Raw genomic sequence first — 11,649 nt, 5'->3', positions numbered from 1 at the left:
TGGAAATGTCAAAATTTCTCAAATTTTTTCTAAGAAATTTTCAACCTTTCTCGCTCACAAATATCCTTGTTTTTATAGAAAAATTCAGAATTTATTCATGGAAATTTCCTTTTTTTTCTACAAATCTAATCTAATGCGCCACTGTAAAAACTCGACAAACTTATCAAGTTTAATCTTTAATTTTCCTTTTCAGCAGCTTAACAAGTTTCTGTTTTGTTAATTTTATTCTTAAACATGTGTAAGTTTATTTAAAACACATTTATTCAGTCGGTATTTAATGCAGGTGATGCACAATATCGTTAAAATTTAATGATGTTTTCTGAAACGAAAACTGAAATGGCTGCTTATCAATTAATTGCTAGTTGATTGATGAGATCAGTTAACTTCATATTAAGTCATTAATCAGTAATTTGCCTCCATTAATTCATTTGATTTAAATGTTTTCTCTTGCGAAATAATTTGTTGAAAAGTCTGTCATACGTTTGTGTTGAGTTTACTCCAATACTTTCCCATTATTATTAAGAAATTATTTACTCAAAGTACTCTTTTTTTGCTGAAAAGTTAGTTTTGTCTTATTAAGATATTGGCAGTAAAAATTGGACTGAATTAGTTGGTAACATTTTGTGTTTTTGCAGTGTCTGGCTGAGTTTCAGGTATTTGAACAACAGAAAAATCTGCTTGTTGAGACACAGTTGCATCTGCAACATTTTTCTACATAGCAGTAGCCTGAACATGAATTTACGCCACAGCGATTCTTATTTGTATCTTTATAATGATAAAGTTTTTTCTGCTTGGTGAGCAGAATGAATTCACTGAGGCTTCACATCCTGCTCTCGTCTCTCTGCAGTTTGCAGGCTGGTTGGGGTGTTTGATCATTAAAAATGGGGTTTCAAAGAGGATGTGAGGCTTTCATGTTCGCTGTCGCTTGGCGTGGATTACATCACCAAAACAAGCCGAATATGAAAGAGTTTCTGAGCCTGGAACACAACAGGGAGAGCCGCTTTCACCACCAGATTTCCCTTTCACTATCCATCCGTTTGATGGGATAATCAGCAGAAGATCAATAAAAATGCAAAGAAATGTTTACAGATTTATTGCTGTTATTGGAAAGTTGAATGGAAGGAAAACCTGAGGTAGATAAAATGATGCACAAGCAACAGGGTTGATTACAGCCATTCAGAATATGACTTTTTTAAGAGATTTATTTATCTGTGAAAATCTTACAGATTTCTTCTAGGGTTTTTTTAAATTATTTTATTTTATCATGACACAAAGACAACTTGTGTAAATTCAAAATTATTTGTTTCACTAAGGGAAAAGAAAGCCGTCCAAGCCATAACATTTTACAAGTTGGAAGGGGAAGGAGAGATGGACACATTTTGTAATTTTCCACTGAAAACCTGAATTTAAGATGTTGGAGCTCAAACACATTTTCACTGTATTTCTAACTCAAAAAACAGCTTTTATGTTATTTGAATATATTTGTTGTGCAGAATCATAAATACCAGCATGAGGAAATCACGATATATCGCCACCAACATCGGTATCGGCTGATAAATAAAACTGAGCCGATACGAACAGTTGATATTTATTTTTATCGGTTTCTGGTTGAGAGTCAAAATAGCAGTGAAATATACATATAATACTGATAAATATTGGTTATTGACCACAACAGCAATATTAATATCGGATATCAATTAAAATTTTCTTATTGGTTTATCCCTGATTTTATTCATTAAGGGAAAACAAAGTAATTCAAGCCAAAAAGGTGTTTAACCTCCAGAGCTGCAATGAGAGGAACCTGAATCTTAGGGGTCATCATGGTTGACCTCAAACACATTTTCACTATAAAAAAAAAGACTTTCATGTCATTTAAACATGACGGGTGTCCAAACTTTTAGTGTTGTGAGACAAAATTGTTGAGTCAAATGAAGTCATGGGCTGAAAAAAACTATAATAAAAGGTAAATTTCCACCAAAAATTAATCTCAGAAAATTTCTAGAAATAAAATTGGAAAATTTATGATTTTTCACATTTCAAGAGGTGAAACTTTTCAAAATTTGAAAGTCAGAAATTAAAATTTTTTTGTAGAAAATTTCTGAGATAACTCAAAATTTCTGAATTTTTTGGTGGAAATTTATTATTTTATTTTATCTACATAATATCCCGTCATGGATTTTCAACGTTTGCTGTATTTCTGCTCGATTGAACACATTTATTTGCAGTAACAAGAACCAGATTTGGGTCACTTTCCTAAATGTAGCAAAGGTTAATAAATTAAATCAAAGCTGATTTGGTGCATTAAAGTCGCCTTTTTAGTGAAAACCTCTAAATAAAGATGATTTTACCTTTTGTTAAAATTTGTAAGAAAATTACAAATTAAAAGCCTCCATCTGCACCAACAGGTCAAATTTGGATCATTTTTGAATTGTAGTTTGGGTCCGCACAAAATCAGTCCAACGGCCACAAATGGCCCCCAGACCGCACTTTGGACACCCCTAATGTAAACTTTTTGTGAAGTAGTGACGTAGGAAAACCTAGATTTTTACAAGCTGTGTTCATCCTGCAGCAGATTTATTCATGAAAACGATGTTTGGCTGTTTTTCCCTGCAGCCTCTGTGGCTTCACTTTCCCATATTTTGCTGACACCGGTGGGAATCGTTTCTGTGTCTCCCTCTCGTCCGCTTCCTGCAGTCGTCTTGTCTCAGGTTCTGCCTACGGAGCACATTTTGCCTGATGCTGTCATAACAGATTGAGACGGGAATCGAGTTCTGCAGAACGACAGGCTCTGGCAGCGGCGCAGAGCTGTGTCACGGCGCGTTGGGATTATTCTTGTTATCCGTCCACGATATCCTGCCAGGGCGATGAAAGAGCCGGCGCAGTTCGCTCTGATCCAGCTGAACTCGGAGCAAGAAAGAAGGAAAATTACTCCTGTCGCAATAAACAATCAATCAGTCGCATGATAAATTAAAACAAGCCCAATCATTTCCATCGTTTTTCTCTTTGACTGGTCCAAACTCAACTAGGAGACTTCATAACTCATTTTATTTGTTGTTTTGTTTGTTTATTTTGGATATTTAACATATCTTACAGTTCCAGTGTTAAATGTTCATTACAATTAATCTGTGAGTATGTATTATTACCATTTTATGACTTGAAAAAGGTCTCAAAACAACAATGTTATCGTTTATCGCGATAATTGCTGGGAGAATTTATCGTCCAGTAAAATGTATTACTGTGACAGGCCTTTTTTTAGCACATTTATTCAGCAAATTATCATTCACAGCTGGGACAAAACAGGCCTGTCACAATAACACATTTTGCTGGACGATAAATTGTCCCAGCAGTTATCGCAATAAACGATAATATCGTCATTTTGAGACACTGGAATTGGAAGACATTTTAAATATCCAAAATAAAGAAATAAAACAACAAATCAAATTAATTATGAAGTCTCTGTAAACAAACATATCTTTAAAAAAAAAGTGGCTAGTTGAAACCAAAAGGCTGAAGATTTTATCATCCAGTTTTTGGTATGAGAAAAAGAAAATCAATAAATCAAACAAATAGAAATTTTTGAGATCGTTTTAATTTATCATGCAATTAATTTATTGCTTATTCAACAGGCCTATTCAGCCTTATCTTCAGCTCAGCCTACAGGTTTGATTACTGTGACAGAGGAAGAAAATGTAATTAAAAAGTGGATTAATCTTAAGATGCTGTAACAGAATATTGAGAAATGGCCTGAAATTGGATGTTTTCTGCTTTTGAAGAACTGCAGGTATGAAAAGCACATTTAACAAACTTTACTGGTAGATAAATTATCCCAGAAATTATTGAGATAAACAATAATATTGTCATTTTGAGACAATTTGCAACTAATATGATTAAAATGGCATCACAACCAATAAGTTTTGGTTTTGTACACAACAATCAACACTGCATGGTTACAAGATGGAGGCTGGCAGACGACGGATTTGTTTTATTTTTTAAATCAAGTTTGGGACATTTTAATTTGACAACCTGGATTTTTATGAAAAACGATATTTTGGCACACTCCTACTTGTTTGGCGATCAATAATGTAAAAGTCGGATTTATGAATGACATCACAATCAAAATGAGCGCATTTTTAGTTGGAAAACCGGTGGGATTAGCCATCTGTTTCTGGTGCCAATTGCTGCTAGCAGATTGTTTTGTTGAGGTTTTATTTTGTCTCACTGCTGGTTTAAAGAGATACAAATCATTATTTGTAGGAACAAATAGTTCCTATATGCATCTGTATTTTATTTGTGGCAGCCATATTGGATATTTATGCAAATTAATCATTTGCATAAGGCCCTTGACCAGCCTTGTTTGTCGCAGTTACAGGTTTGTCTTGTTGCCATTTCAGAAATCAACACTAATCTCTTTTACCTTAATGATGTTCACTTCCATCATGAAGAGTGTCAGATTATGTCAGAATAATAATCAATTACTAAATTGTTTCAGTTATATTTATTTCAAAGGATTATATAAATAAATATCATGTAAGATTGCTTCCACAAATTATGCAATACAAGTTGTTTGGTTTACTTTTATAGACGTGTATTTAGTGCCTGATCTCATTGGCTTTATTTAAATATGATGCCATTTTTAGCACCAAAAAATCTTACATAAGATCCAAAAATAATATTCTGAGTGGCTTGGATATTTATCAGACATGTGTCAAGTGTGCAGCTCCATCGACCGCCCTGTTGACATTTCTGCCTGTTAAATGTCAAACTACGCCCTGGTGAATATTGCTCTGGTCCTTTCCATCCTGATTAGCTCAGCAAGTATTAGCGCTACCTGTTCAGCTCAGACCACAACAACCCAGATCAATATGAACAGTTGGATAAAACTGGTGCTAAGCACGATCTAGCATCAACAAGAATAAATAAAAAGATTTTTTAAAAATACAACATATTTGACTCCTTTAGTGGCTACGGTTGCTACAGCACTGATGCTAACGTTACATTTCAGCTCCTGAATTTGGACACATCTGCTGTGTCACAGTGGTACGGCTAACTTACTGAACCAGCTAGCTGTGTTGCAGTGTTGAGGCTAATCTGTTGTACAAGCTAGAAGTGCTAAAGTTAACTTGCTAACGTGCTGTACCAGCAGTGCTAAGGCCAACTTCCTGAACCAGCAAGCTGTGTTGCAGTGCTAAGGCTCAGGAGCGGTAAGGCTAACTTGCTGTACCAGCTAGCTGTGTTGCAGTGCTGAGGCTAACTTGCTGTATCAGGAGCGGTAAGGCTAACTTGCTGTATCAGCTAGAAGTGCTAAAGCTAACGTGTTGTTAGCTTTAGCAACTAGTTCCAGTGCAGCTGGAACTAGTTGTTCCAGCTGCACTAATGCTAACTTGCTGTACCAGCTAGCTGTGTTGCAGTGCTACAGTTAGCCTTTTTTAGCATGTAACAGTACCAAGTAGGTTCTGGTACCACCTACCAGTGTAAAGTCGTCTCATGGCCTGTTTTTTCTGTGATTTGTCGTTCAGGTCAGCAGCTGGTGGTGTTTCGGGGCCACGATGGCAAAGCCCATGTGCTGGACGCGTACTGCCCCCACCTGGGCGCCAACCTGGCTGTGGGCGGCCGCGTGTTGGGAAACTGCATCGAATGCCCGTTCCATGGCTGGCAGTATCGGGGAAGCGATGGGAAATGTGAGAAGATTCCGTACTCAGACAAAGGTACGAAAACAGCACAGACAGCTTCCTGTCTTTGGTTTCAGTGGTTCCATCGATAAATACGCTGGAAAATGTTAGTTTTTATGACCTTACTCTGTTTTCCATTTTCACAATGGTCTCTCCTTCCTTACTTTTCATTCTTCTTTCCTTGTGTCGTCCATTTCTTTTCTTAAATCTGGAATAATAACATTTTCTTCTTGAGCTCCTTCAGTATTGTATCATAAAGTTGGTGTATTTCTTGAAATTTCTTACCTCTGTATACATACATATGTTCTTCTCTCTCAGTACCTGAGTTCGCCCAGGTGCGCCGCTGGCCCAGCTGTGAGGTGAACCAGCAGGTTCTGATCTGGTTCCACTGTGACGGGTTGGAACCGCAGTGGAGCGTCCCGGAGCAGCCGGAGGTCGCTAACGGCCAGTGGGTCTACAGAGGCAGAACCGAGCATTTCATCAACTGCCACATTCAGGCAGGTGGAAAAAATTCAAACTAAATATCCACGTTCACCTGGAAGCAGCTGAACTATTAGAGCTTAAAATATATATAACATGACATGTTTCCCATGTTACAAGTGAAATAGTCTGCCAATGGAACTAGAACTGGGTTGCTAGGTAACGGCTGAGGTTGCTAGATAACGGCTGCTAGGTAACAGCGCCAAGGAACATTCTACCAATGGAGCTAGAACTTTTTAATAAATATTATGGGATTATTGACTTAAAATAAGGTCCTATTTCTTTCTGAAAAGTTACTTGTACGTTAGTTTTGTCTTATTTTACGTGTAATAAAAACTAGAAACTAAACCAAAAGTACTTGATTATATTTTCTGTTTTTGCAGTGTGAACTGTGCTAGTTTATCTGTTTCATCACACTTTTTTCTTCTACTTAATGTTCTGTTGGTGTGTTTTGATGTAGGGCTGCACTATATTCAAGATGTACTTCTAAATCTGTTGCTTTACTGTTCACCTTTTTTCTTCCACTAAGTTTTCCATTGGCATTTTTGGATATATTAGGAAATTTTCAAATTTCTGTTTAATATTACAGCGACAAGATTGGTAGTTAACCAACATTTTCATCAGTTTTTTTCTTTTCCAACTTCACAATGAACTGAATTAGTAAATCTGTTGCTTCACTGTTTGGTTTTTTTTATATCACACTTTTTTCTTCCACTAAATTTTCTTTTACTGTATTTGGATTTAGGGCTGCACAATACTTCATAATATAGCTTACTGGTTGTAATTAACCAATATTTTGTCACTTTCTTAACCTTTATTATTATCTCTTGATTATGGATCAATACGTTGGGAAATTTAGTGTCAGGGTGTTGCATTTGAAATATTAAAGCCTACTATACTTTTGATAGCCTTGGTCTAATTTTCTACTATAGTAAAAATAAGAATTGCACCAAAGAAGATTCAGTTTGCCGATGCATTTACAGATTATGTGAGTGGGATTTTTCAGTTTTTGATGTCTTTTTCATTATTTAACTTGTTGATTTTTGGTTTTCCGTTAACATTTAGGGGCAGTTCATTAAAAAACAGAGAAACGTGTTGCTGTTGTTGCTAAAATTACTTGTTTCTTCAGGAGATTCCAGAAAACGGAGCGGACATCGCTCACCTGGGTCACCTGCACACTCCGGGCCTCCCCAGCGGAGTGGATCTGCGCTACACCAACAGCAAAACCTGGGAGTTTGTGCGACACGACTGGAAGGTAAACAAACATTTATTCTCTCTTGCTTTAAATGCTGAAAATGTTCAGAGCTTCTTCTTTGCCTCATTCAGTTGCCGTTATCTCTGTGCACTTTGCTTCTGTTTATTCAACCAAAGATGTCCTCTGGTGCCTTTCCTGTTTCATAGAAACATTTTTATCAGCCTTATCAGGGATTTGCGTCTTTATATAATTAATCTTCCTTGATAAGCCAGAGGAATCCAGATATTCTTTGTCTGACCTTTGTAATTGTTATTTAACTGTGACAGTAACAGTGAATAATTTTTGTCTGTCTTGTTTTTTGGTTTCCCTCGTAGGTTGAATGGGATCCGGAGCCTGAACCCAACAGTCACTGCTCTCAGATGAGGGTCAATCATTCACTCACCTTGTTTGGCTGCCGTTTGCCTCTGCTGGATCTGCGCGTTGTGGCCAGACAGGTACAGTAAATACAGTACACACAGCTGAAAGCACATATTTATTTTGAAATAATAAATGAAGCTTTTTGTATTACTTTCTTCAAATTCAAAAGTTTCTTTGTTTATTTCATAGAATTACCCTTTAATCTGTGTATAAGTTTGCAAATAAAAAACAAAAAACAAAAGAAGATGCATATGAATAAGTTTCCCAGAAAGTCTACCTAAAATATAAAAATAAGGCAGCAAAGAAGTGGTCAATAAAATGTACATTAAGGTAAAAAAATCAGAAGTTGAAGCTTTGAGGTACTTAAATGTGCCAACAGTAGAGCTAATTTAGCTAACTATAAAAACGTTTAGCACACTTAGCTTCCGCCAAGTACATTTATTCAGAAATATTTTAAATCTCTAATTTACTTGGTTGTTTTGTAAACTTCCAGTTGAATTAAGTTTGACATCTGTGTTGAAGTTTTGGTTATAAACTGTTAATCCGTCAAGTAGTTAGTCGGTTGTATTCATGCTCTTATTTTGAAGTGTCTGAAGAGTGTTTTCACAGCAGTTCCTGTTTCTTCCATTTTTCCTACTGACGTTAATTCAATCAAGAAACAAAAATAAAACAGTAGATAGCAAAAAACGAACTTAAAAACAATATATAGGGACATTCTAGATTATGTACAATGAAGTTTGGCTTTAAATTGCTAAAAAAAAAAAATACTTAAAGTAATTAGCCGTTTATATTCATGCTCTTATTTTGAAGTGGGGGAAGGGTGCTTAATGTGTGTTCAGCATATGGTGAGCTACATGACATCAAATTCAATCCATCAAAAAGTATCATTTTGATCTGTCACACTACAGAGGACAAAAACAGGATATTTCCAAATTTTAAGCTGTCTGGAACTTTTTTGAATGTCTCAGATGAAGTAAAATATCTTGGTCATGTGTTGACAGACCGTCTGTCTGATGATGAGGATATTTATCGTCAGGTTCGAATGATATACGCTCAGGCAAATATCCTTGTTCGTAAGTTTGGATTCTGTTCTGATGAAGTGAAACTGAACTTGTTCAGATCATACTGTACATCACTGTATGCTGCACATTTGTGGTGCAATTTTAAAAAAGCAAGTCTTCATAGGCTGAAGGTGGCTTATATTAATGCACCAAGACTTTTGTTAAAAAAGCCCAGATGGACCAGTGCCAGTGAACTGTTTGTATCTGCTCGCGTCAGTAAATGTAGTGCAGTAAAATACTCATCTGTACTTTGGAGACATTGGTATGATTGCCTCTTGAATGGTTAGGAACCTTTTTTTATCGTACTTTTTATTATTTTTATTGTATTATCTTTTTATGTACATTGGACTTTGAGTCTAATGTATCTATCTATGTATACGCTGCAGTTCCTGTTTCCTCCATTTTACTTTATTCAAACAACAAACATACAGGAGCAAAATGAAACTGCAGACAACAAGATATTAACATAAATACAACTTCCAAGGGCAATATATAACATGTAAATTATTATGAACTGTTGGTTATAAACTGCTAAGAATCCTTCAAGCCATTAATATTCAAGCTCTTATTTTGAAATGGCTGAATAGTGTTTACACAGCAGTTCCTGTTTCCTCCGTTTTACTATATTTCAAAGAGCAAAATAAAATAGCAGAGAAAACGATATAAACATGAAAATAGTATCTTAGGACTTTACAGAACATGTAAATTAACATGTTAATACTAAATTGGTGCTTAAGGGTTATGATTTGAATTGAAGTTAGCGATTTAGCATTAGCTTCTGCTACACACAGTGGTGGTGTAGCACTTTACGGTTAGCATAGCTAACTACATAGTTAGCTAATGTACATTTTTGATAACTATATTTATAAGTTACAACCCTAATAACAACAATCAATGGCTTTAAGCCCTAAACCCATCAGTTTATGTTTTTATTCCCGGTTCAGTGCTGTTCGTAACTGTTCCAGGTGGGCCCAGGCGTGGTGTTTCTGCGGTTCGACCACAGCTTCCTGGGCCGGGGGCTGATGATGCACTGCGTGACGCCAGTGGAGCCGCTGCTGCAGTGCGTAACCCACACCATGTTCTACCAGAGAAACATCCCAGCTGTGGTGCCCAAATTCATCCTCAAAGGAGAATCCATCCAGGTGCAGCATTATGAATTTATATTTATTTTTGTTATTTTAATTCAAATTTTATTAAATCTTAGACATAAATAGTGAAATTGTTCCTCATTAGCTGTGAATTTGAGATTTGTCATAGTCTGAAAAGATTATCAGCTTCATTTTTCAGCTGCTCTACCTTTTGTTTTATTTCTATTTTATTCATTTTTTAATATAATTTTATTTTTCACATGCCAAAATAGCTCATTATCAGTTGCAAGTTTACAACAAAAGGATTTATTCTAATTTGCCTTTATCAGCCACTGGTTTGATGGTCTAGTTCTGCTAATCTGTGTAATAATTTGATTTATTTTTAAATTAATTTTAATATTAAAGAAGGTTCATATTAGTGGTGAGCTTAAAAACTAAGATTTATTTAGTACATTTATCATCCAGTCTGCCTTTTGAGTCACTTATGTTATGTTGTTAATTTTTTTTTTACGTATTAATACTTACTTTATTTAGAGAAATACTTTTACTACTACCTTTGGTTTAGTCCTTTATTAGTTTAGTCCTAAATTAATATTTTGTTTTTCATTTTATTTTTATTTATTTTGATATATAATATATTTTTTAAATCTTCAAATATTTAAGTTTTGAAATTGTTTATTATATAAACGGTTATTAAATTTGAAAGGATAATTTTTAACCTATAATTTTATTTTATTTAAGCTTATTGACATTGTGAGTTCGTTGTTGATGTTAAGTTCATGTTAGAAGTTAAATAAAATGTATTAAGCAAGTTAAATGAAAACCAAAAATCCTTTTTTAAATATTTTATTTTAAATGTTGGATCTGTTCTTTAATTGCAGTATGTTGTGCATTTCCTTCAAAATGACTTTAATTTGAAGAGATCACTGGTGCATGCGTCACCCACTCCTCCTCGTGCCGTACAGTCACAGAAAAAGTGTAAATACTTCCCCATTAAAGCTGATAATTAGCTGGGTGGTGAAGAAACTGTCAGCTGTTTGAATGAGGCAGAAAAATGTGTAAATTAACATCAAAATCAAATTAAATGTTGGTTTAAAAGCTGTAGATTATAATTACAATCAAATAGTTTGATCAAACTTCCAGAAATCTCTTTTTTCTCCAATGTGGCGCTGAATAGAAACAGATGACAGCTGCTGGGAAGTGAAATGCCAGATCTCAGCAGCAGCTAGAGTCACTGTGGAGTGACATTTAGCAGCAAACCCCCTGCTGCTGAGTCATGATAATTTACCAAGACAAGACAGCATAACAAACATAATAATGAGAATCAACTCCTGGTCCCAGTTAAGTCACCAGATCCAGATGTTTGTTTGTTTGTTTGTTTGCGTCTGCAGTTTGAACGCGACGTGATGATCTGGAACAACAAGATGTACATTTCCAAGCCCCTACTGGTGAAGGAGGACGCTGCGGTTCGGAGGCACCGCCGCTGGTTCAGCCAGTTCTACAGCCAGAACAGCCCGCAGCTGGAGTACCGGCGGGACACTTTGGACTTCTGACCCGCCTCTGGAGGTCGCCTCGGTCTGGCTCCAAGAAACCTCTCAGAGAGGGAATGATTTTTATCTGTTTTAGGTTGGAAAAATTAAGCTATGCGGGGTTTTTTTATGCTTTCCTAAAGTCCTAAAGGCCAAGCGGAAAAAATATCCATCCAAGATCATGAAGACAAATAAATTCCTTTCAACCCT

The 11,649-nt window shown here is 35.8% G+C and overlaps 1 protein-coding gene across 1 annotated transcript in view; it reads left to right on the top strand.

Moving 5' to 3' along the window:
* Positions 1-11,649, top strand: part of LOC103154387 (cholesterol 7-desaturase) — a 15,069-nt gene extending 3,420 nt beyond the window's left edge. Inside the window, exons 2-7 of the mRNA XM_007575653.2 lie at positions 5,517-5,705; positions 5,988-6,166; positions 7,279-7,404; positions 7,719-7,838; positions 9,788-9,964; positions 11,302-11,649. Coding sequence (XP_007575715.1) covers positions 5,517-5,705; positions 5,988-6,166; positions 7,279-7,404; positions 7,719-7,838; positions 9,788-9,964; positions 11,302-11,463 — 953 coding nt within the window. The 3' untranslated portion in view covers positions 11,464-11,649. The remainder of the gene's footprint in view (positions 1-5,516; positions 5,706-5,987; positions 6,167-7,278; positions 7,405-7,718; positions 7,839-9,787; positions 9,965-11,301) is intronic.

The sequence above is a fragment of the Poecilia formosa genome, unplaced genomic scaffold (assembly GCF_000485575.1).
Source record: "Poecilia formosa unplaced genomic scaffold, Poecilia_formosa-5.1.2 Scaffold385, whole genome shotgun sequence".
Classification (NCBI taxonomy): Eukaryota; Metazoa; Chordata; class Actinopteri; order Cyprinodontiformes; family Poeciliidae; genus Poecilia; species Poecilia formosa.
Note: the sequence above shows the minus strand (reverse complement) of the source record. Positions and strands in the feature narration are given on the sequence as shown.